Below are 27,353 nucleotides of genomic sequence, written 5' to 3' on the forward strand. Positions count from 1 at the left end.
TGGCGGTCCTCATGAGAGCCAGTTTCATCATAGCATGTGATGGTTTTTGCGACTGCACTTGAAGAAACTTTCTAAGTTCTTGAAATGTTCCGTATTGACTGACCTTCATGTCTTAAAGTAATGATGGACTGTCGTTTCTCTTTGCTTATTTGAGCTGTTCTTGCCATAATATGGACTTGGTCTTTTACCAAATAGGGCTATCTTCTGTATACCACCCCTACCTTGTCACAACACAACTGATAGCATTAAGAAGGACAAAAATTCCACAAATTAACTTTCAACAAGGCACACCTGTTAATTGAAATGCATTCCAGGTGACTACCTCATGAAACTGGTTGAGAGAATGCCAAGAGTGTGCAAAGCGGTCATCAAGGCAAAGGGTGGCTACTTTGAAGAATCTCAAATATAAAATATATTTTGATTTGTTTAACAGTTTTATGGTTACTACATGATTCCATATGTGTTATTTCATATGGAGAAAATATGCAGAAAATAGTAAGAATAAAGAAAAACCCTTGAATTAGTAGGTGTGTCCAAACTTTTGACTGGTACTGTGTACACTACCATTCAAAAGTTTGGGGTCATTTAGAAATGCCCTTGTTTTCGGAAGAAAAGCAATTTTTTTGTACATTAAAATAACATCAAATTGATCAGAAATACAGTGTAGACATTGTTAATGTTGTAAATGGCTATTGTAGCTGGAAACGGCTGATTTTTTATGGAATATCTACGTAGGCGTACAGAGGCCCATTATCAGCAACCGTCAGTCCTGTGTTCCAATGGCACGTTGTGTTTGCTAATCCAAGTATATCATTTCAAAAGGCTAATTGATCATTAGAAAACCCTTTTGCAATTATGTTAGCACAGCTGAAAACTTTTGTGCTGATTAAAGAAGCAATAAAACTGGCCTTCTTGAGACTAGTTGAGTATCTGGAGCATCAGCAATTGTGGGTCGATTACAGGCTCAAAATGTCTAGAAACAAATAACTTTCTTCTGAAACTCGTCAGTCTATTCTTGTTCTGAGAAATGAAGGCTATTCCATGCGAGAAATTGCTAAGAAACTGAAGATGTCGTACAATGCTGTGTACTACTCCCTTCACAGAACAGCGCAAACTGTTTCTAACCAGAATAGAAAGAGGAGTGGGAGGCCCCGGTGCACAACTGAGCAAGAGGACAAATACATTAGAGTGTCTAGTTTGAGAAACAGACGCCTCACAGGTCCTCAACTGGCAGCTTCATTAAATAGTACCTGCAAAACACCAGTCTCAACGTCAACAGTGAAGAGGCGACTCCGGGATGCTGACCTTCTAGGCAGAGTTGCAAAGAAAAAGCCATATCTCAGACTGGCTAATAAAAAGAAAAGATTAAGTCTGGGCAGTCTGAGAAATGGCTTTTTCTTTCCAACTCGTAATGCCAGGCTAGTGGGTTTTATTCCCGGGACCACCCATATGTAAAATGTATGCACGCATGACTGTAAGTCGCTTTGGATAACATATTCTGCTAAATGGCATATATTATATTACACTGAGTGTACAAAACATTTGGAACACCTGCTCTTTCCATGACATAGACTGACCAGGTGAATCCAGGTGAAAGCTATGATCCCTTATTGATGTCACCTGTTAAATCCACTTCAATCAGTGTAGATGAAGGCAAGGAGACAGGTTAAAGAAGGATTTTTAAGCCTTGAGACATGGATTGTATATGTGTGCCATTCAGAGGGTAAATAGGCAAGACAAAATATTTAAGTGCCTTTGAACGGGGTATGGTAGTAGGTGCTAGCGCACTGCTTTGATTGTGTCAAGAACTGCAACACTGCTGGGTTTTTCACTCTCAACAGTTCCCCGTGTGTATCAAGAATGGTCCACCACCCAAAGGACATCCAGCCAACGGCAGGCCAGTGGTCAAAAACGGGTCATTGATGAAAGAGGACTAATGAAGCTGACACGAATTGTGCAGAGCAACAGACTGGCTACAGTTAGTCAACTGACTGTCCAGTACAACATTGGTGCCCAAAGACCCATAAAAGAATGCACAACTCGTCGTACCTTGACACGAATGTGGTATGGCAGCTGATGACCTTACAGTTGCACTTCTTTCAGCAAAAAACAAGAAACTGTGGTTGCAGTGGGCTAAGGAACGAAAACACTGGACACTGGAGAATTGGGAAAACATTGCCTGGTCTGATGAATCCCGGTTCCTGCTGTTTCATGCTGATGGGAGGACTAGGGTATGGAGAAAACCACATGAGTACATGCATCCATTATGCTGCATGTCAACATTGCAGGCTGGTGGTGGTGGTGTGATTGTGTCAGGTGTGTTTTCAAGGCAAGTGGAGCAACATTTGAATGTCACAGGATATCTGAACATCATTGCCAATCAGGTGCAGCCCTTCATGGCAGCAGTGCAAATATATTTTTTTTCAGCAGGATAATGCCCCATGCCACAAGGCTAGGATTGTCCAGAAATGGTTCCAGAAACATGACAGTGAATTCATCTTACTGCGGTAGCCTGCCCAGTCACCTGGAACGAGCTATTTGGAGTAGAGATCCACTACCAGCCAACTTGACACAACTGGAGTCAAAATGGCCCAGCATCCCTCTGGAACGCTTTCGACACCTTGTAGAGTCCACGCCCCAACAAATTGAGGCTGTTCTCAGGACAAAAAGGGTGCAACTCAATATTAGGTTCCTAATGTTTTGTACACTCTGTGTATATATTATAGTGTCCTCTAATGTCTTGGTGTGCGTGGCTCTGTTCTGTGTAGTGTTTACTCTATTACATCTGTCATCTGAGCTGTGCTTTATATCGAACATACACTCTGGAAGGAATGTAGCCTAAGTGCCAGTCTGTTTGTGATTGACAATGACGGAGCAATGGGGTAGAAAAGAGCACAAAGAGATCTGGCACCAGGCTAGATGGAATGCACATTTCCTCCAAAACTCACTCCAGTCCAATCTAGTGAGACAGTGCAGACATGGCAGACATTTTGGTAGTGTCATTTTTCTTCTTATCCAAAGCTGAAAGACCTCATCTCAGCTCCCTTGTGTAATCCCACTGTACTGCTGACCCAGAAAGTAAATGTGTTCCTATGCCACCCAAGAGGCTGGGATGAAAACACATTCATATTCCCCAGATACCTTCTATGTGGTTTGCAGTCAGACACACAGAGATGCACTAGGGATACTGGGACCATGGTAGATGGTTTTCCCTTATGGCCTCTCAATAGTAATTGGAAATTATCTGCTAGTTGTGGTTCAGAAAATCAAGTTAGGTGCAAACAGATTCCATCTGCTCCCTTGGAAGTATTCTGTTGTGATGTGTTGAGCAAACATTTTGTCTCAAGGGCCACATCAGGATTTCGAGCACCACACAGATCTTTTTTAATCGGTTTGTTTGTCAAAATCAATTTGCGGTTCAGGAAAAGGGCAGTTATTTGAAAAGTCTGTTATAATTTCTACATACTTTCTATCTAGTTATAGACGTTCAAGAGTTATTTGTTAAAAATTTTTTATCAAACCTCCCGTGGGCTGGATTGAATGGGCCATAGTTTGCCCACCCCTGGTGTAGACGTTTCTTTCTCTATATCTCTCTTTCTCTCCATCTCTGAACCCCCCCCCCCTCTGTCTCCCTCTGTGTCCCTCCCTGTCTACCCCTCCTCTCATTCACTCTCTCCCCTCTTTGTCTGTGTCTCTCTCCTCAGTCTGGACAGACATGTGCAGTCTCACCACAGGCACAACAAGCCGTTCAGATGCAAGCTCTGTCCCTTTAAGTCTGCTTACCTGAGCCGATTGAAGAGTCATCTGCACAAAGCACACGCAGGTAAAAACCACACACCTCACTGCTCTGTGCTCACCACGACTTCACGAGTGGTCAGTGTTTGTTATGGTGCAAAACTTCTACTTACAGTGCCTTCCAAATATTCACACCCGTTGACTTTTTCCACATTTTAATGTTTTACAGCCTGAATTTAAAATGGATTCAATTTAGATTTTGTGTCACTGGCCTACGCACAATACCCCATAATGTCAAAGTAGAATTATGTTTTTAGAAATTTTTACAAATTAATAAAAAATTAAAAGCTGAAATGTCTTGAGTCAATAAGTATTCAACCCCTTTGTTATGGGCAGTGGTGGAAAAAGTACCCAATTGTCATACTTGAGTAAAAGTAAAGATAAGTTAATAGAAAATGACTCAAGTAAAAGTGAAAGTCACCCAGTAAAATACTACTTGAGTAAAAGTCTAAAAGTATTTGGTTTTAAATATACTTAAGTATCAAAAGTAAATGTAATTGATAAAATGTACTTGAGTATCAAAAGTAAAAGTAAAAGTATAAATCATTTCAAATTCCTTATATTAAGCACACCAGATGGCACCATTTTCTTGTTGTTTTTTTAAATTTATGGATAGCCGGGGGCACACTCCAACACTCAGACATAATTTACAAACAAAGCGTTTGTGTTTAGTGAGTCCGCCAGATCAGAGGCAGTAGATGACCAGGGATGTTCTCTTGATAAGTGCGTGAATTGGACCATTTTCCTGTCCTGCTAAGCATTCAAAATGTAACGAGTACTTTTAGGTGTCTGGGAAAATGTATGGAGTAAAAAGTACATTATTTTCTTTAGGAATGTAGTGAAGTAAAGGTAAAAGCTGTCAAAAATAAAAATAGTAAAGTAAAGTACAGATACCAACAACAAAAAAATACTTAAGTATTACTTGAAAGTATTTTTACCTAAGTACTTTACTCCACTGGTTATGGGAAGCCTAATAAGTTCAGGAGTAAAAATTTGCTTAACAAGTCACATAAGTTGCATCGATTCACTCTGTGTGCAGTAATAGTATGTAGAATGATTTTTGAATGACTTCCTCATCTCTGTACCCCACACATATAATTATATGTAAGGTCCCTCAGTCAAGCAGTGAATTTCAAACACAGATTCAACCATAAAGACCAGGGAGGTTTTCCAATGCCTCACAAAGAAGGGCACCTATTGGTAGATGGGTAAAAATATAAAAGAAGACATTGAATATCCCTTTGAGCATGGTGAAGTTATTAATTACACTTTGGATGGTGTATCAATACACCCAGTCACTACAAAGATACAGGCGTCCTTCCTAACTCAGTTGCCGGAGAAGAAGGAAACCGCTCAGGGATTTCACCATGAGACCAATGGTGACTTTAAAACGGTTACAGAGTTTAATGGCTGTGATAGGAGAAAACTGAGGATGGATCAACAACATTGTAGTTACTCCACAATACTAACCTAATTGACAGAGTGAAAAATAGGAAGGCGGTACAGAATAAAAATATTCCAAAACATGTATCCTGTTTGCAATAAGGCGCTAAAGTAAAACTGCAAAGAAATTAACTTTATGTCCTGAATACAAAGTGTTATGTTTGGGGCAAATCCAACACGTCACTTAGTACCACTCTTCATATTTTCAAGCATGGTGGTGGCTGCATCATGTTATGGGTATGCTTGTCATCGGCAAGGACTAGGGAGTTTTTTTAATAAAAAGAAACTGAGGAAATCCTGGTTCAGTCTGCTTTCCAACAGACACTGGGAGACAAGTTCACCTTTCAGCAGGATAATAACCTTAAACACAAGGCCAAATATACATTGGAGTTGCTTACCAATACAACGTTGAATGTTCCTGAGTTTTGACTTAAATCGGCTTGAAAATCTATGGCAAGACTTGAAAATGGCTGTCTAGCAATGATCAACAACCAACTTGACAGAGTGGGAAGAATTTCTTAAAGAATAATGTGCAAATATTGTATAATCCAGGTGTGCAAAGCTCTTAGAGACTTACCCAGAAATAATCACAGCTGTAATCAATTGCTACCAAAGGTGATTCTAACATGTATTGACTCAGGGGGTTTACTACTTATGTAATCAAGATATATATACAGTGCTATGAAAAAGTATTTGCCCCCTTTCTAATTTTCTCTACTTTTGCATATTTGTGATAATGAATGTTATCAGATCTTCAATCAACACCTAATATTAGATAAAGGGAACATAAGTGAACAAATAACACAACAATTACATATTTATTTCATAAACAAAGTTATGCAACACCCAATTCCCCTGTTTGAAAAAGTAATTGCCCCCTTACACTCAATAACTGGTTGTGCCACCTTTAGCTGCAATGACTCCAACCAAATGCTTCCTGTAGTTGTTGATCAGTCTCTCACATCGCTGTGGAGGAATTTTGGCCCACTCTTCCATGCAGAACTGCTTTAATTCAGTGACGTGTGGGTTTTCAAGCATTAACTACTCGTTTCAAGTCCTGCCACAACATCTCAATTGGGATTAGGTCTGGATTTTGACTAGGCCATTCCAAAACTTCCAATTTAATGCTTTTTAGCAATTTTCATGTAGACTTGATTGTGTGTTTTGGATCATTGTCTTGCTGCATGACCCAGCTGCGCTTCAGCTCACAGACGGATGGTCTGACATTCTCCTGTAGAATTCTCTGATACAGAGCAGAATTCATGGTTCCTTTTATTAAGGCAAGTCGTCCAGGTCCTGAGGCAGCAAAGCATCCCGAAACCATCACACCACCACCACCATGCTTGACCTTTGGTATGATGTTCTTACTGTGGAATGCAGAGTTTGGTTTTCGCCAGGCATTATTGGAACCAAGAAGTTATACTTTTGAATCATCTGTCCATAGAACGTTCTTGATGATCATCCAGGTGCTTTTTGGCAAACTTTAGTCAACTTTTTGGACGAGATGGGTCCCATTATGCCTGGCAAAAACCAAACACTGCATTCCACAGTAAGAACATCATACCAAAGGTCAAGCATGGTGGTGGTGGTGGTGTGATGGTTTGGGGATGCTTTGCTGCCTCAGGACCTGGACGACTTGCCTTAATAAAAGGAAGCATGAATCCTGCTCTGTATCAGAGAATTCTACAGGAGAATGTCAGACCATCCGTCTGTGAGCTGAAGCGCAGCTGGGTCATGCAGCAAGACAATGATACAAAACACACAATCAAGTCTACATGAAAATTGCTAAAAAGCATTAAATTGGAAGTTTTGGAATGGCCTAGTCAAAGTCCAGACATAATCCCAATTGAGATGTTGTGGCAGGACTTGAAACGAGCAGTTCATGCTTGAAAACCCACACGTCACTGAGTTAAAGCAGTTCTGCATGGAAGAGTGGGCCAAAATTCCTCCACAGCGATGTGAGAGACTGATCAACAACTACAGGAAGCATTTGGTTGGAGTCATTGCAGCTAAAGGTGGCACAACCAGTTATTGAGTGTAAGGGGGCAATTACTTTTTCACACAGGGGAATTGGGTGTTGCATAACTTTGTTTATGAAATAAATATGTAATTGTTGTGTTATTTGTTCACTGATGTTCCCTTTATCTAATATTAGGTTTTAGTTGAAGATCTGATAACATTCAGTATCACAAATATGCAAAGTAGAGAAAATTAGAAAGGGGGCAAATACTTTTTCATAGCACTGTATTTATTTTTCATAAATGTTTTTAAAAATTTCTAAATGTTCTTCCACTTTGACATTACAGAGCATTTTGTGTAGATCGTTGACAAAAAATTATAATTAAATCCTTTTAATCCCACCTTGTAACACAACAAAATGTGGAAAAAGTCAAGGGGTGTGAATACTTTCTGAAGGCACTGTAAGTATAATTTTTACTTGGTCATGCATTGATGTCAATGGGAGACTAAGTCAAAATCGATTTAAGGGGAGTTACGATTCATCCTTTGTACTTTAACAGGGTGGGTTATTAGCCTGCTGGTCCAAGATCTGTTCATGCTGCCAAACATGACCAAATACGAGTTGGCTAAACAGCACAAACTGATCTGGAAACAGACTAGTGGGTTATTGTCCACAGCTGTGTATTGGGCTGTGGGTTAGTCTGAATGTCTGGCTTTACCACAGCTGTTTGAGGATCTTAAATCAACACTAATATCATAATTCCCTTAGGATGTCCCCTATGGGAATATCTTAAACTGAGTCTGTCATTGAGTGCATTGAATATCTTTGGTTGAGTCCAAAATGGTCAAAAGTAGTGCACTATATAGGGTAAAGGGTGCCATTGCAGACGCAGCCTGTATATTTGCTCTGTGTTCAATGTTATGTTTCTTTCATTAGATATTTTGTATTTTCTCAAAGGATTCTATAGTCTACAGAAATTGATTCCACAGATGCAGCCAGTGAACCAACGCCAGAGTAGAGGAATAGATAGTCAATCATCACAAATGACAATGAGAGTAGAAAGACTAGTCATGAATGTTGTCTCAGTTATGATAGGAAAATAACACAGAAAGATGAGTCAACAACAATCAACAGTTGATTCAGATTATCGACTCCGAACCAGAGCCATTTAGAATTTGATTACATTTCGAAAGTGTTCTGACATGGTCTGTTGGTGGTGGTGTCGAAACACCATGTTTTCTGCTTCTGTTGTATATTGTATCAATCTCACAATCAGCCAGCCACTTATTTGCCTGTGGGTTTTGATTGCTGCCTTGGTAATGTATCATGTATATGCTGTGGAATCCATACACACTGGGCACAAACTGGTTGAATCAACGTTGTTTCAACGTAATTTGTCAACTCATTGTGACGTGGAATCTATGTGGAAAATACATTGGATTTGCAAAAAATCATAAAAACGGTTGTTTTGAGTGTAAAATTTCAACCACAGGATTATGTCATCATGGTAACCAATTTTCAACATAGATGAACCTTGTATAAAATATGTTGAATTTGTACCTTTGAAACAACGTCAGATTTTCAATGTTATATCCACTATCAGAAAGAAAAAGACAATAAGCTGGGCCGCACCTCCTACTGGAGAGTTGATCTATCTACAGCTATTCATTTAGTCTCCCATCCAGGGTTTAAACCAAGTCCAGCTTAGCTTTGATATTTTTAATTGACTACTACCAATGTGCTATCATGAGAATTATTATGTAACAAATGTATCATTTGTACAGTTTTTTATAAAAAATGTAGTTATTTGTTACATTTGACTGTGTAAAACCTAGCAGTACTACTTAGTTCTCTGAGAGTGAGGCAGATGTATAGCATTTTGAAAAAAAACATGATTATTTGTCTCTCTGAAATGAAACCATCAAGTGATAGATTTTAAAGAAATACATTAGATAGTGAAAAAACACACCAATTATTTATTTAAACAGTAAATGGTAATTTACCATCATTTCTAAAAATGGATATACAGCGTTTTGGAATTAAACTCTTTATTTATTAAACCTTAAAACAAGTAACACATCAATGGCCACATTTTGAGGTTACAGTAACTATAAATGTCTGCTTATGCAATCATAGAAAGCGTGCATGTTCAAGATAGCATGCTAAAGTCGCAGGTCTGTGGAGATCTTCACATTCTCAAATACAATCCAGGTCATTTTGGTTGTGCTATTAAAAGAAGTACAGTGAAGATGTATAAATACAGAATATCTGACACTGTATTCCCATTTGAACCTTGGGCCAGAATCTATCAGATCCGTGCTAGCCGACACCCGCATATCGGTTATTTTGGCGGTGTCTGAGGTGGACCTGCGTTAGACCTGTCAAATCTACAAGGGCTTTCGGCATTATACCTAAAGCGGACATTGGCATTGGCTGCACGAAGTCGCATTAAGAGAAATCACTGGAAGTTCAAACACTGGAATTTGAGATGTAATCTACACCTCGATTAGGCTGATAGAAATCCTCATTATTTTGTTTAATGATTTTAAATTTGAATGTCATTATTTCTATATAGCCTACACTTTCTCGTTCTAAACTTCTAACACAAGTGGGACAGGTGTGGCTTCGTGATAATGACCACACGAGCAGCCGCTCTGATATGACAGCTCTACCTCAGACACCGCCAAAGCACCAGCTATGCTTAATCTGATCTAGGCCTTTGTTGTGCTTTTAAATGGTTGAAAGCGCAGTAATAACACGTTTAAGACAACTAAACCAAAAATCAAACATTGTTTTTTTTATTGGAATTTGGTTGTTCTTTTAGATGGTTGAAAGCATAGGGATAACACATTGGGAATTCAACAAACTACTTGCTGTCCTTTTGAGTGGGTGAATAAAGGTTGAAATCTCATTGATCAACATCTCAACCAAATATTACCAAAATGTCCACGTTGAAATGACGTGGTGTGCCCAGTGGGTAGCTTGTGGCATGTGATTGGTTCTCTCGATAAGGTGCAAAAGTCATTCAAGGGTAGATTAGCAGAAAATTAGTGTAAACACCCCTCTTTTCAGATCTGTCGGCAGGCACTGGCTCTGTCTATCTGGCTGAAAGCTTTTGGCCTTACAATATAGTATCAAGCCAATCGATTTGCCCTTGAATGGACTCGGGGTGGTCATCATAAAAAGTGTAAAAAATAGAAAATTGGGGACAGAGGCAGATTTTTGTGTCTTGTGCTACTCAAAGTCTGAACACTGACTGACATGCTCAACTCTATACTAAGTTGGATAAAGCAACTCTCAAAAGAGTTTCTTTCTGACCAAAGTTTCTGATCCTTTGCCAAAGAGAGATAGTCCTTTCTTTTGCACTATCAGTCTTTTCTTTTTAGTTGGTTTGAACTGTGACTTGGGCTTTAATGAAATTATATTAAGTGCTCATAACATATATATATATATTTTTTGCCTTTATTTTAGCAAGGAGTCCCATTGAGACCAAGCCCTGCATGAGCACAATTCATAAAATGTACAACATTCATTAACAACTTGAACTGCCCTAGATGCACCAGAGCATCAAAGTGCAGAAAGATTGACCTAATTCTGTAGTGATCAACGGAACCTCTAGAGTTAGCCATCCCTGCGATTGGGTCTGGTGACACGTACGCTACCGTTCAAAAGTTTGGGGTCACTTAGAAATGTCCTTGTTTTTGAAAGAAAAGCAATTTTTTTGTCCATTAAAATAACATCAAATTGATCAGAAATACAGTGTAGACATTGTTAATGTTGTAAATGGCTATTGTAGCTGGAAACGGCTGATTTTTTATGGAATATCTACGTAGGCGTACAGAGGCCCATTATCAGCAACCGTTAGTTCTGTGTTCCAATGGCACGTTGTGTTTGCTAATCCAAGTTTATCATTTTAAAAGGCTAATTGATCAAAACCCTTTTGCAATTATGTTAGCACAGCTGAAAACTCAGCAATTGTGGGTTCGATTACAGGCTCAAAATGGCCAGAAACAAATAACTTTCTTCTAAAACTCGTCAGTCTATACTTGTTCTGAGAAATGAAGGCTATTCCATGCAAGAAATTGCCAAGAAACTGAAGATCTCGTACAATTCTGTGTACTACTCCCTTCACAGAACAGCACAAACTGGCTCTAACCAAAATAGAAAGAGGAGTGGGAGGCCCCGGTGCACAACTGAGCAAGAGGACAAATACATTAGAGTGTCTAGTTTGAGAAACAGACGCCTAGATGGGCAGTCTGAGATTTGGCTTTTTCTTTGCAACTCTGCCTAGAAGGTCAGCATCCCGGAGTCGCCTCTTCACTGTTGACGTTGAGACTGGTGTCATCTGCATACAGGTGTATGTAAAAAAAATATGCAGAAAGACAAATATTGTTTACATAGACAGTAAAAAGTACAAGACCTCAAATCGACCCCTGCGGAACACCTTTCGTAATGTCAAGGAAACCTGACTTAACACCATCAGAAGAAACCCATTGTGTCCTGTCTATCAGGTAATTTTCAAACCAATTGCAGGCTGCCTGACCCAGGCCAATTTCAGACAGTCTAAGAATGAATAATGGACGGTCAACAGTGTCGAAAGCCTTCGACAGGTCTATAAAAAGGGCAGCACAATGCCGCCTTTTGTCAATGCTATTTACAATGTCATTTATTACCAAAGAAGCAACAGATATACATAGTGCTATGACCTGGCCTGAAACCAGACTGATGGACACTTAGATATTTTCTAGCTTCAAAATGTATTCAAAGTTCTGAGTGTTGATTAAAGATTCAAAGAATTTTGCCAGGCAAGACAGTTTAGACATCGGGCGATAATTATTAATGCCCGAGGGGGTCATAATAAAACTGCGAGATTCATGAAATATTGATTTCATTCCTGTTTACTCTTGACACACACAGGCGTCTTTAGGTCCTTAAAAAGCGCTTTATAAAACCCTTCTATTATTATTATTTTACAGGCGAGAACACGTATAAGTGCTTGTCCTGCCCCTTCTCCTCAATGACTATCAGCCAGCTGAAGGAGCACTCTCTGAGGGACCATGGGCAGGCCCTGACCCTCCCCAAGCTGCGTGCTGGCGCTACCACCCACACCCAGGTTCCACAGGCCGGCCACGACCCCCAGATCAGGCCCTTCAGGCTGGGCTCAGATCCTCACCAGACACCCCTGACCTCTGACCTTGACGGTAAGAGCTCCATCTGTAGCATTTAACAGATTGGGGGACTTTTATTGATCTTAGAGTTTTTGGTTTGATTGATTTATTATTTATTTATTATTTATTTACCAGGAAAGTCACATTGAGATTGACATCTATTTTTCAAATGAGCCCTAATTTATCATTTATTCGCTGATATGCAGTTTAGGAGCTGTTGACACAAATACACATTTTCAATTACTACCAGTACAAGGCTTGTTCGTTTGAAGGCTGGAGAGCATCAGAACTCAGCAGGGCAGCCCATTTCACCGCTTTCGGAAATATTGTGATAGGAGTAAAAGCATGGTCTTCCTCTGAAATCACAGGATTCACGTTGTTAGACCTGATCAAACAGCATCTATCTTTCTGATTGTACCCATGACTGGTTCGCAGAAGGTGTTAAACTAGCGTGTCAGGTGCCTGACTCTCCATGTGTCCAACCGACCGTCTTCTCTGTTCTAGAATGTTCTTGGCAGCTGTCATCTGCTGCTGGCACAATGGAATTTTCCCTCTAGGTGGAAGTGGAACACAGAACATGGAACACATTAAGAGCAGAGCAGAGAAGCATTATGGAATGCAACCGCCATGTCACCGTTGGCTACAGCAGACAAATGAAGCATTGAGGAGGACCAGAGCATATCAAATATCTCTCTCTCTCTCACTCTCTTAATCTTTGTGGCTTGGTAACATGGTAAAGCTGGTGGATTGCTTGCTAACCTTTTAATTAGGTGTAGAGTTTTAAGCTATGAACGATCTTGTCTGTTGCTTGACTGTATGTGATCGTAGTGATACTAGTGTAAATTGATTTTTAAGATGACGAGCTATCGTGCCAGGTTTCGGATTTCCCCCCCAAAATTCTGGTTTTCCCACACTTTCTTTTCACACTTTTTTAAATAGAAAAACAACCAAATTGGGGACGACTTTTGAGGTCTGGGAAAAATCTAAGAAACTTCAATTTTTGAGTCTAGTTGCCCTTTAATTCAGTGCTCATGCCTTGCACTGTTGTGTGGTTAGCGGTGTTTCTGTAGTGCAGTAAGCACACATGTGATGAGTTTGCAAATCAAATGTCCACTTGTGGTGCCACTGGACTGTGAAAAACTAGTAAATGTACCTTTATTTATTGTAATTTAAATTAGTTTGTAGTAGTTAAGTGTTGAGTTAGATTACATAGCTACCTCAATCGTTATTGTCAAGTGTCAATGTGCAGCGGTAGGACGGAGTCAGGCGCAGGACACAGAACTGAGTAAATGACGTACTTTACTCGATCCGGGTGGAGACGGTGAAATTCCTGCAGTAAGGGTCCAGGATGTCCTCCACCGGAACCCAGCATCTCTCCTCCGGACCGTACCCCTCCCACTCCACGAGGTACTGAAGGCCCCTCGCCCGACGCCTTGAGTCCATGATGGCTCGTACAGTATACGCCGGACCCCCTCGATGTCCAGAGGGGGCGGAGGAACCTCCCGCACCTCAGACTGCTGGAGCGGACCTGTCACCACCAGCCTGAGGAGAGACACGGAACGAGGGGTTAACACGGTAATCGGGGGGAGCTGTAACCTATAGCATACCTCGTTCAGTCTCCTCAGGACTTTAAATGGCCCCACAAACCGCGGACCCAGCTTCCGGCAGGGCAGGCGAAGGGGCAGGTTTCGGGTCGAGAGCCAGACCCGGGTCCCCCGGTGTATCACTGAGGTAGCGGTCGGCGCTCGCCTTCTGTCGCCTGATGGCCCGTTGCAGGCGCACATGGGCAGCGTCCCATGTCTCCTCCAAGCGCCGAAACCATTCATCCACCGCAGGTGCCTCGATCTGGCTCTGATGCCACAGTGCCAGGACCGGCTGATAACCTAGTACACACTGAAATGGAGACATGTTAGTGGAGGAGTGGCGGAGGGAGTTTTGGGCCATCTCTGCCCAGGGGATGAAAGCCGCCCACTCCCCCGGCCGGTCCTGGCAATAGGACCGCAGAAACCTACCCACATCCTGGTTAACTCTCTCCACCTGCCCATTACTCTCGGGGTGAAAACCTGAGGTCAGGCTGACCGAGACCCCCAGACGTTCCATGAACGCCCTCCAGACCCTTGATGTGAACTGGGGACCCCGATCAGACACTATAATCTCAGGCACCCCGTAGTGCCGGAAGACGTGGATAAACAGGGCCTCCGCAGTCTGTAGGGCCGTTGGGATTCCGGGCAAAGGAAGGAGACGGCAGGCCTTCGAAAACCGATCCACAACGACCAGGATCGTGGTGTTACCTTGTGACGGAGGAAGATCCGTCACGAAGTCCTTGTTAAGTGTGACCACGGCCGTTGTGGAACGGGTAGGGGTTGTAATTTCCCTCTGGGCAGGTGTCTAGGTGCCTTGCACTGGGCGCACACCGAGCAGGAGGAAACATAAACCCTCACGTCCTTAGCTAAAGTGGGCCACCAGTACTTCCCACCAAGACAGCGCACTGTCCGACCGATGCCAGGATGACCAGAGGAGGGTGACGTGTTGGCCCAACAGATCAATCGATGTCCGCGTCAACCTCCCATACCACCGTTGCCACCAGGCAAGAAGCCGGAAGTATGGGAGTGGGATCCGTGGACCGCTCCTCTGTGTCATACATCCGAGACAGTGCGTCTGCCTTAGCGTTCTGGGAACTTGGTCTGTAGGATAGGGTGAAAACAAAACGGGTGAAAAACATGGCCCACCTTGCCTGGCGAGGGTTCAGTCTCCTCGCCGCCCGGATGTACTCCAGATTGCGGTGGTCAGTCCAAATGAGGAAAGGGTGTTTAGCCCCCTCAAGCCAATGCCTCCACGCCTTCAGAGCCCTGACAACAGCTAACAGCTCCCGGTCCCCCACATCATAGTTTCGCTCCGCCGGGCTGAGCTTCTTCGAAAAGAAAATACAGGGGCGGAGCTTTGGTGGCGTACCCGAGCGCTGAGACAGCACAGCTCCTATCCCAGCCTCGGACGCGTCCACCTCTACTATGAATGCAAAGGAGGGTTCAGTATGAGCCAGCACGGGAGCCGAGGTAAACAGAGCCTTCAGGTGACCAAAAGCCCTGTCCACCCCAGCTGACCACTGCAGTCGCACCGGTCCCCCCTTCAGCAAGGAGGTAATGGGAGCCGCTACCCGAACAAAGCCCCGGGTAAACCTCTGGTAGTAGTTGGCAAACCCTAAGAACCGCTGCACCTCCTTTACCGTGGTTGTAGATGGCCAATTACGCATGGCTGAAATGCGGTCATTCTCCATCGCCACCCCTGACGCGGACAGGCGGTACCCTAGGAAGGAGACGGACTGTTGGAAGAACAGACATTTCTCCAACAGTCGACCAAGCACCTTGCACACCAGGGACACATGCTTGGCGTGTGTAGCGGAGTATATTAGAATGTCATGCATATACACCACTACACCCTGCCCGTGCAGGTCCCTGAAAATCGCGTCTACGAAGGATTGGAAGACTGATGGAGCATTCATCAACCCGTACGGCATGACGAGGTACTCATAGTTCCCAGAGGTGGTACTAAATGCCGTCTTCCACTCATCCCCCTCCCGGATACGCACCAGGTTGTAAGTGCACCTGAGATCCAATTTGGTGAAGTTGCGCGCCCCGTGCAATGACTCTGTCACACTGGCTATGAGAGGCAGTGGGTAACTGTACTTCACAGTGATCTGATTTAGACCTTGATAGTCAATGCACAGGCGTAAAGCTCCATCCTTCTTCTTCACAAAAAAGAAACTCAAGGAGGCAGGTGAAGTGGAAGGCCGAATGTATCCCTGTCCCAGAGATTCGGAGACATATGTTTCCATAGCCGCCGTCTCCTCCTGAGACAGAGGATACACGTGACTCCTGGGAAGTGCTGCACCTACCTGGAGATTTATCACACAATCCTCCTGTCGATGGGGTGGTAGTTGAGTCGCCTTCTTTTTACAGAAGGCGAGAGCCAAATCGGCATATTCGGGGGGAATGTGCATAGTGGAGACCTGGTTTGGACTCTCCACCATAGTTGCACCTATGGAAACACCTACACACCTCCCTGAGCACTGACGTGACCATCCCTTGAGAGCCCTCTGTTGCCACGAAATAGTGGGGTCATGAGAGGCCAACCAGGGAAGCCCCAACACCACACGAAACGCAGGAGAATCGATCAGGAAGAGACTAATTCTCTCCTCATGACCCTCCTGCGTTTTCATACATAGTGGAGCTGTGACCTCCCTAATCAGGCCCGACCCTAAAGGACGACTATCTAAGGCATGTACAGGGAAGGGCACATCAACAGGAACAATAGGGATCCCTAATCTACGTGCAAATGAATGGTCAATAAAGTTCCCAGCTGCGCCTGAATCTACTAGCGCCTTATGCTGGGAATGCGGGGAAAATTCTATGCATACACACATGTGCGCAACAGGGAGCTCTGGGTGAGTCGGGTGCCTACTCACCTGGGATGATCCACCAGTGCCCTGCCTGCTGCCTCGACTCCCTGGCGAACCTCCCCAGAACCGACCAGCAGTGTGCCCTCTGCGGCCACAGTTGGTGCAGGAAACGACCCCCCTCCGGTCACCCTTAGAGCAGCACCTCAGAGCTCCATAGGGGTAGGGTCCGAGGTGCTGGGGGATGGAATGGACGGACCCTGACCCGGACGTCCGCGGTTGGCCAACAGGTTATCCAGCTGTATAGATAAATCCACCAGCTGGTCGAGGGTAAGGGTGGTGTCCCTGCATGCCAGCTCCCGACGAACGTCCTCACGTAGACTACACCGGTAATGGTCGATCAGGGCCCTCTCATTCCATCCGCGCTGGCAGCCAAGGTCCTGAAGTCCAGTGCGAAGTCCTGTGCGCTCCTCTTCCCCTGTCTGAGGTGGAACAAGCATTCTCCCGCTGCTCTCCCCTCAGGTGGATGATCGAAGACTGCCCGGAAGCGGCGGGTGAAATCCTCATAGCGAACCAACGCTGAGTCTATTCCTCCCCATTCGGCGTTGGCCCACTCAAGCGCTCTCCCAGGGCGGACACGCTCTCGTATCCCGACGGAGCCGGGTGGATGGTCGCCAGGTAGAGCTCCACCTGGAGCAGGAACCCCTGGCACCCAGCAGCCGTCCCATCATATGCCCTCGGGAGCGAGAGCCGAATCCCACTGGGTCCAGGTGACGGAGGGGTGGACATCGGTGTGGGTTGATCTGAAGTTGATGGGGTTGTGGGAACACCCCCTCTCTCCCATCGCTCCATGGTCTGCAACATGCGATCCATGGCTGTGCCAAGATTCTGGAGCATTGTCGCGTGCTGCTGGACGCGCTCCTCCACTGGTACCGGAGGACTGGATGCACCTGCTGACTCCATATGTGGTGCGTGTTTCTATCAAGTGTCAATGTGCAGCGGTAGGACGGAGTCAGGCGCAGGACACAGAACTGAGTAAACAACGTACTTTACTCGAACAAATAAACAACACTAATTTCCACGCAGGGAAAACACACCAGCTCACATAAGTCTCAGACACAAAACAAAGACTAAACATGCACATAACCATGTGGGAACCAGAGGGTTAAATAGGGAAATCATATAATGTAATGGGAACCAGGTGTGTACAATCAAGACAAAACAAATGGAAAAAGAAACGTAGATCGGTGGCAGCTAGAAAGCCGGTGACGACGACCGCCGAACGCCCCCCGAACAAGGAGAGGCACCAACTTCGGCGGAAGTCGTGACAATCGCTAAATAGCTAGCTAACGAAATGTATCTAGCAGGCTCAGCTACTGTAAATAAAAATCCCCCTAGACTCAGCCATGTCTCATAGTCATGTCATGGAATCTGTAAATGAAGAGGAATAAAATAACATGAATCGAATGGAGTTTCCCATCTCACCTTTTAGAGTATTTCTGGCGCAGCACAGAAATGTCCTTATCCATATGGTGTGACAAAGGCATTTCCTAACAGACCTACTAACTTTCTAAGATTGGAACCAACATGCAGTAGCTACCTCCAGCATGCAGTGTCAAGAACCATTCGTCCGCCAGCTCAGGAACAAGCTACACTGTTCACAGCCCTGTGTGATGTTCAATGAAATTACATTGCTGGACTTTTGGAAATGTATGTGTATTGTTTTAAAAATAAAAGGAAATGTATGGTTTAAACATGTCTTTAATGTTTATTTGTTTTAGCTGTTAGTGATAATTCCCTAAGTGTTAATACATTTGTGTTTACATCATTAAGCCTTTATGTATGTGTTATGAATGACAAAAAGTGTCTGACTTTATATACTTAAGAAGTGTATGTCCCATGTTTCATGAGCTGAAATAAAAGATCCCAGAAATTTTCCATACGCACAAAAAGCTTATTTCTCTCAAATTTGGTGCAAAAATTCGTTTACATCCCTGTTAGTGAGTATTTCTCCTTTGCCAATATAATCCATCCACCTGACAGGTGTGGCATATCAATGAGCTGATTAAACAGCATGATCATCACACAGGTGCACCTTGTGCTGGGGACAATAAAAGGCCACTCTAAAATGTGCAGTTGTGTCACACAGCACAATGCCACAGATGTCAAAATATTTAAGGGAGCGTGCAATTGGCATGCTGACTGCAGAAATGTCCACCAGAGCTGTTGCCAGAGAATTGAATGTATATTTGGCAGTGAAATCCTCATAGTGAACCAACGCTGCGTCTATTCCCCCCCTGCCCTAGGAAGAGTTGCAAAGAAAAAGTCCAGTGTTTGTGTTCTTTTGCCCATCTTAATCTTTTCTTTTTATTCGCCAGTCTGAGATATGGCTGTTTCTTTGTTGTCAATGTTGGCCTTAGAATTATATGGTCACGCCCACTATGGGAGTGACCTTACTGAGTAAAGTATTTGTCATAATTTCCGCTGGTCGTCTTTATTTAACACAGCCACAAAGTAATAATTATGGCCACAATTTCTTTTCTTAAAATGGAATTTAAAACTTAACCTTAACTAATGAAGGCCAAGTTTGATGCGTTGGTCCACCAGACCTTCCACGCATTTGGGCGGAAGGGTCTGGAAACGGGATTAGGTGTAATGTGACTAACATGACTTCACTTTAGAGAGTGTGCCATCCTTCAGCACAACATGTCACCCTTTATAAAGCACATGTTTATATCATATTCGACATCGAGGGTTATGTCACATTTGACATTGGTGATTATGTCACACAGTAATGATACATTTATGAACCCTTTATAAAGCATGACATACGGTTATAGATGCTTTGTAACACATTTACGTAGTGCTTACGAAGGCTTTATGAAACCTTTATAAGCTGAACGTAATTTAAAGCGGGACCCAATTTTCGTTCCAAAGTAAGAAAGTAAGAAATGCATTTTAAAAAGTCATACAACAGTCTTTCTGTGCTCGCTTCATCTTGCCACTGTGCTGAATGAAGTATTTTTCACATGCAGACATCCTATTACCGGCACTTGGTTTTATTTATTGATGTGGTGTACTCTGGAAGTAGGACAAGTAGATGAGGTTGCTCATTGACAATCACAGGCACAGTTCTGGGAGGATACAGTAGAGCTGTGGTGGGGTTTGAATTCCATTCCTCTGGAATTCTAGAAGCAAAACCCAACACACTTCAGATCCTCACACTTCTCAGATTCTGTTCCTGGAAGTGTGTTAGGAAGTTACTGTATCCTGGTTAATGCTAATATTTCCTCATGATTATCATTCACCGTGTCTACACTTAGCCCTTCTCTGTAATATATGATATGAGTATTTACCAGACCCTTTTATCCAAAGCGACTTACAGAACTGTCAATATTGACAGTGACACACTTCTCTCTCTCAGACGCTGGGTACCTGCATGAGACGGCGGACGTGAGGCAGCAGCTCAGTCACTACCAGGTGGCGTCTCGTAGTCATGTGACATCCTCCAGCCCCACCGCCCGGCCCCAGGCTGCGACCTCTGACACCCGGCCGGACGGCATCCTGACCTGTGAGTTCTGTGAGTTCAGCTCGGGATATATGCAGAGCCTGAGACGCCACTACAGAGACCGACATGGAGGCAAGAAGCTGTTCAAGTGCAAAGACTGCTCCTTCTTCACCTGTTCCAAGTAAGGAAATTAATGTTACTGTGACAACATCTTTTTCAATTTCAATCACGTACTCTTTCTTCCTTCTCAAACCGCATTGGAGGAGAGGATCCAAGGTTCGTCGTTTCGGACCTTCTCCTCCAAAACATTTTGAGAAAGTGGAGAGGAGAGTGGACGTGAGAAATCAAGGAAAGACAAATTGAGAAATAGCCTATATCTTCCTTTTCTTATTTCGATGACGGTTGGGTTGTTGTTTCTTCTTATGTCCATTCGGCCTCACTACATCTATTCTGTTCTTCTCAGGTCGACATTCACCATGCACGTGGAAGCAGGACACACCGTGGTTCCTGAGGAGGGTCCCAAAGACCTACGCTGTCCCCTCTGTCTCTACCACACCAAATACAAGAGCAATATGATCGACCACATTGTCCTGCACAGGGGTAAGCCAAGCCAAAACCTGTGATTACTTGTTTTATGTGCTCAAATTTTGTTAAGACAATTCAGAGGGAAATAACTGTTAGTGCCAGGCGGGAGGATCTCATTGAGTCCTCCTAAAAGTCAAAGCTGTACTAGTCTTGCAGTGCTAGAGATCACACCGTATTGTCGCACACCAAAGTGATTAGCTATACTTACTAAGTTACAACTTCACAGTTGGAGGTGCTGTGATGCTGTTGACACAATAGTAATATCTTTCTCTCTCCCCCCCTCCCTCCCTCCCTCTACCCTCTCCTTCCTTCCCCCAGAGGAGCGTGTGGTGCCCCTGGAAGTGTCTCGCTACAAGCTGTCTCGCCACCTGGCCGGCGTGGTGTTCCACTGCCACAAGTGTACCTTCACCTGCTCCAGCGACCAGAGCCTGCAGCTGCATATCACCAAGCACAATGAGATGAAACCCTACCAGTGCCAGCTGTGCTACTATGACAGCAGGCAGCGCCACCAGCTGGAGACACATCTCCGAGACGAGCACAAGGTAGGTCAGACTCAGAACTACAAGTCCTAGCATGCACCCTGTCTGGCACATATGCTCCCCCTGTCCTCTTCCTGTCCATAAACATGTGTTGATATATCATAACCCTGTTTTTACTCTGGGATACATAACCCCCTACGGTCAGCTGTTTTAATACAATTGCCCGGAGAGCTTACATTTGGTAGGATGGGTCGGCTTTAAAATAAAATTATCCAACATTACCTACTTACTGTTTAAAGCAGGCAGTTTTCTAAGGATGTCATCCTGAGACAATCATGAGATCGTATCAACTTGTATACAGTTCCGTTTTGGCACACCTTACCCTCAGAGATGAAAACCCAAAAGGCTTGGATACCTTGATTGTAAAACAATGGCTTCAATTGGTCTTAGTGTATTTAATCATACTCAGTGATGTAGTGGGAAAAGAAATCGCCATTCACAGTGAATAAAGTAACTCTTCCTATACTTTCAATGCATTTTTACTCAAAATGTGGGAAAACCCTTGCGCAAAATAAAAAAAGGCACGTAAACTGCGTTTACCCTCCACTGCAACACTGCTCATACTGATAAATCAATTAATTAATTAATCAATCAATCATACCTCTCTTTTTTTGTTGATCAGGTGATCCGTAACTTTGAGTTGATGGGGCGGGTCAACCTGGATCAGCTGGATGCTATAAAGGAGAGGAACAGTAGTGCCGAGGAGGAAGAGGAGCGAGAGGAGGATGGATTAGGAGCGATGGAGGAAGAGATTGTGGAGGATGAAGTGGAGATGGAGGAGAGTAGAGATGAAGAGCTAGAGCAGAAGAAGGAGGAGGAGAAAAGGATTGAAGAGGAAGAGGCAGAAAAGCCAGCTCCAAAAGGTAAACAAGGATCTTCATCATCATTATTGATATGACTAACAACTCAGTGGCCTTGTGGTTAGTGTCCGCCCTGAGATTGGATGGTTGTGAGTTCAATCCCTGGCCGAGTCATACCAAAGACTGTAGAAATGGGACCTGATGCGTCTCCGTTTGGAACTCAGCATTAAGGAGATAGATTGGGGGTAAGGCCCTGCGATAGACTAGCGTCCTGTCCAGGCGGTGTACTTGTACATAAAGCTGCCTCACGCTACAGAAACAGGAGACAGGTTCCTGCCCTATGAGCCATTCCGGCTCGCAAAAGCCAAGGCTCGTGCAAGGCTACTTACTTACTACTAACAATATGACTAACAATGCCAAATCAATCTCTGTCGGCTGTTACCGACAGGGTTGGGGTCAGTCCCATTTTAATGCAGTCAATTCAGAGAGTAAACTGAAATTCCGATTCAGTTACTTCCTGAATTTAAATGGTATTCACTCCAACCTTGTAATCTGACATGACTGGGTCTCTGCTGTATCTGTCTGGGCTGATGTCGTATCATGTGCCCCTCTCATCATGCTGATCTCTGTCTGTTCCCCAGATAACCCAGTAGTTTCCCCCAGCAGCAGCAGTGTGACTGCCTCCATTGAGAAGCGCTTCCCCTGTGAGTTCTGTGGTCGCTGCTTCACTAACAGCATAGAGTGGGAACGACACGTCCTCCGACACGGCATGTAAGTCTCTTTCTCTCTCTCTCTTCCTACCTCCATCTCTCCTTCTTTCTCCATCTCCCGTTCCCTCTCTCCCTCCATATCTTCCTAGATCTCTGCCTCACACACATACTTTCTCTCTCCCTCCCGATCTCCCTCCCTACCTCTCCCTCTCTCTCTCTCCTTACCCCTCTTCCTCCCTTCCTCTTTCTTCTGCCTGTTTTCCCCCAATATGTTCCTGTGGTGATGGACATTGACCTTTCTCCCTCTCATCGCAATACAGGACTGTTACCAACAGCAGAACTGACACTAGCACTACCCCAGCAATAGACGCATCAGCCTCAGCTCTGCCTCCTATTGGCTTGTCGACCATTGTGACGATGACGGACAGACGAGTGGACCTATCTAGCAACGGCATGGAGGTGGAGAGAGAATATGCCTCCGACCTATCACAGAGTAGTAACAATCTGAATGAGGAAGACAACAAAGAAATGCTTGAGACCAAAAAATGAAGATGGAAGAGAAGAGTACTCTGGCCTAACATTGTAGTCACTTTGCTAGAGACCGTACATTTGGTTGGATTGATATTGATATTGGGTTGGGTATCCAAAATAGGCTGCTAAAGAAATAAAATAAAATTATGGAAACAAAAAAGCATTGTCACCTTTTGGAGCATTGTTAGATTTTAAGTGTTACATATTGGAAACTATAGGTTGTGTTACATCCTACATTTTTTAAATGGCTAAACCTTAAAATGAGTCACTAGTCCCGTAGGACAGATGTTAATATATTGGTAACCAATAGTGAATGGTACTGTAAAGCACACATTAAGGTCAAATCTGCAGTTTCTACAGTTTAAAGTTCATGTCTACTAACTACGATATTTTGGAGAAAGAAAGAGTGGGTCACATTTCCCAAAATCATGTTCTAAATTGGGGGAAGGAATGTTGGGGAAATAATGTTGAAATTGGGGGAATATTCTTTTTAGATATACGTAGGCCTACTGACCCCTTGGAAGTTCCAAACGAGGGGTTCATTAAAGATAGATAACCTACTGTATGAGCTACCGCATTTAGTTCACTGACCGCTTTTAACCTCACTGCTACCAACTAGATCCTAATATCCTTATAATCCCATCATCTAGTGTTGTAATGTTGAGAGACTCATCATGACCTGGGCCCATATTCATAAAACATCTCAGAGTAGGAGAGCTGATCTAGGATCAGTTTAGCCTTTTAGATTATATGGACAGGGGGGACCTGATCCTAGATCAGCTGTCACTCTCCACCCCATCCATACTAGCTGTAAAACATACAGTATAACGGTTTCTGTGATTTGACCCGGATGATAACTTTACATTAGTTTATGTTTTATTTTTAGCCTTGTGTTATTAATCAAGTAGAATAATTCCTTGAGGAATAGTTGCACCTTATTTATCTATAGTATATTCCAAACTTTGATTTGTTACATTTTTTGAATATTGACTTGACTTTTGCCCCAAAGTTTATATATAGCAAATTGTTATATACAGTAGTACCCTTGAATATGATAAATATGCCTTCAGCCTTAGGCATTCCCAGCACTTCCACTCTTTAATACTGCTTTTATTGTCTATTGTCCATCTTCTGACAGTTGTAAATTTGAAAGTGAACTGACACAAGTGTCCCCACAACATGATAACCAGCAGCTTGAATCAATTATGTTTATTATTGTGGCATTGATTTCCTTGCTATTTTTGTCTATCGATAACAAGTTGGATGTTGTTTTAAACCTACACTGTAGTCTGTGATACAGTACATGTCATCAATGTCAGAAGAAAATAGAGGGAATACTGTACATCCAGAAGCTGTAGTTTTCTTTCTGACATTAATGTGAGGAAAATGGCATGATGTAAGCAGCTAATTCACCTCATCAACAGATAATTGTGACAGCATTTGTAAGAGAACTTGTAAGTATGCTAGAGAAAAGGATTATAAATGTGACTGACCAGCAATGTGAAAGTAGAACACTTGGGTGTTTAACTTACATTCTGCAGTATAAAATGCTGTATTCTATGATTCTATCATTGTGTATGGAGCTGATTCTGAAGAGTCTGTTCTTCTGTATGCTTCCTTTTAGACTACGCTGTTTTGACAAATAAGGCAGAGATTGTATATGTTGGAAGTTGCTGCTCAAATACCCCAAAGCCTTATTAGCAATTATTTCAAGCTTCATCAATAGAAATGCTTTCTTTCCAACACTGGTTGGTTGGAACCATTACAAACAAACCAATACAAAGTGATTGACAGTGTATCTGTAATATAACTCCTTTGAGCCATCAAAGGAGAAACGCAAAAAATGGAAACGTGCTCTTGGTACCAAAATATTTAGCTGGCTATTTAGACGGCTTCTTTCCTGAGTAACGAACCATTGTTGCAAAGGGGGTTGGAACCCAGAGACATAAATACATGTATATATGGCTCTGGTAGAATCCTAGTCCCCTATAGGGTGCATTCTGAGAGTCATGCATGCACATATGTGATATGCAGCTGTGTATAGAAAAACAAACTACTTGTCAAGTGTTTGAAACTGTGGTGTTTCAGAAAGGAAATGTTTACCTTTTTCCTTTAGGTGTTGGTCTCATATTAAACAAACAAACAAAAAAATATCAAGTAAAAACATAAAAACCTTTGGAGTGAGCTGTTTTTCAGACTCCCAAATCCAAATGTTATAATAAGCTGTTGTACAACGTCTGGTTGATAAGAAATATGTCTTCTTTTCTTTTTACCTTTAAAAACAACAACGTGGGGGTGATTTGGTGCTGAATCTTTTACCCCTCCTCCTCCTATCCTTTAAAAGGACTAGCTTAGCTTTTTAAACATTAACCCATTAGAGAAATGTTTGTTTGAAGAAATAAGCTTTTGAAGTGGGGTTAATTTGGGATTTTGTAAGGTGGTTGGAACTGTCCTGTCTCTCTGTCCCCCAAATTGGTTGCTTTTCCATGGTCCATTTTTAATAGAAGTCTATTAAATACTCACTGTATACAGTGTCCACTGTACCCTAAGGTGGTGGGACTCTGTTGGTTGTTGGTCTCACCCCTTCCTCCCACCTCCCAATTTAACCCCTGCTCGTCATAACACACTGGATACTTGTATGTATAAATTTAGTTTGTTTCCTTTATGTTTCTCTCCTCTTCTCTTCAGACTGTTCTCTATTGTTTGACTACTTTAGATTCTCCATCTTGCCTTTCTCCTGTGAAAATGATTCCTGATGGTGGGTTGTGATATTACCTAGAATGATTGTTTACAATTGTATTCCATTTTATCTCTGGATATTCTGTAAATATTGTAATTCATTGTCTTTTTTTAACTTGTTAATAAAGTTATCAGATAACGGTACTCTGTAGTTGTTGTTGTCAGGGATCATAGTTGCGCTTTGTTTGTCTGTTGTTTCCAATCAGATATATCTGTTTATGTGTCTCTGATACCACAGGATCAGTGCATTCTCCATTGTCACAAATTCCCAGAAATCGCAGGTCAATCCGCATAATATTTTTTATTTTGAATTTAATGTAATATTTTATGTTGTTCTTGTCTATAACTGTTCTGTACTTTGTCATGTATTTGTATGTTTTATGTGGACCCCAGGAAGAGTAGCTACTGCATGTGCAGTAGCTAATGGGGATCCTAATAAACTAAACTAAACCATTGTTTCAGGTTACTGACACTCAAAAAACAATTACTTGTACAGGCCATATCTATTAGTATGCCTATCCCAATAGATGTCATGAATCGTAAAGCTCGAAGGTAAGCAAGCTCCCAGGAAAGCAGATTACAAACATTAATGCTTGCTTTCAAGGACATAATGGATGAAATTCTCAAAGATAAAATAATACAAAAGCGTTTCACAATCACTGCTATGCCAGTCATTAAGTAAAAAAATGGATCATTAATTATTTATGTATTATTTATTACTCATCCCATTCCTCATGGTCGCTAATAATTATTATTTTGGATGATTCCACAGAATGAGAAATAGATACAGTGGGGAAAAAATATATTTAGTCAGCCACCAATTGTGCAAGTTCTCCCACTTAAAAAGATGAGAGAGGCCTGTAATTTTCATCATAGGTACACGTCAACTATGACAGACAAATTGAGAAGAAAAAAATCCAGAAAATCACATTGTAGGATTTTAAATGAATTTATTTGCAAATTATGGTGGAAAATAAGTATTTGGTCACCTACAAACAAGCAAGATTTCTGGCTCTCACAGACCTGTAACTTCTTCTTTAAGAGGCTCCTCTGTCCTCCACTCGTTACCTGTATTAATGGCACCTGTTTGAACTTGTTATCAGTATAAAAGACACCTGTCCACAACCTCAAACAGTCACACTCCAAATTCCACTACGGCCAAGACCAAAGAGCTGTCAAAGG

At 42.8% G+C, this 27,353-nt stretch overlaps 1 protein-coding gene across 1 annotated transcript in view; it reads left to right on the forward strand.

Moving 5' to 3' along the window:
• Positions 1-26,620, forward strand: part of znf462 (zinc finger protein 462) — a 91,665-nt gene extending 65,045 nt beyond the window's left edge. The window contains exons 6-13 of the mRNA XM_084159569.1: positions 3,705-3,823; positions 12,175-12,399; positions 20,184-20,448; positions 20,731-20,867; positions 21,171-21,394; positions 22,014-22,254; positions 22,833-22,962; positions 23,222-26,620. Of these exons, the coding sequence (XP_084015695.1) occupies positions 3,705-3,823; positions 12,175-12,399; positions 20,184-20,448; positions 20,731-20,867; positions 21,171-21,394; positions 22,014-22,254; positions 22,833-22,962; positions 23,222-23,450 (1,570 nt within the window). The 3' untranslated portion in view covers positions 23,451-26,620. The remainder of the gene's footprint in view (positions 1-3,704; positions 3,824-12,174; positions 12,400-20,183; positions 20,449-20,730; positions 20,868-21,170; positions 21,395-22,013; positions 22,255-22,832; positions 22,963-23,221) is intronic.
• Positions 26,621-27,353: the final 733 nt, after the last annotated feature.

This window comes from Coregonus lavaretus (assembly GCF_964263955.1).
Source record: "Coregonus lavaretus genome assembly, chromosome: 4".
In the NCBI taxonomy this organism is placed as follows: domain Eukaryota; kingdom Metazoa; phylum Chordata; class Actinopteri; order Salmoniformes; family Salmonidae; genus Coregonus; species Coregonus lavaretus.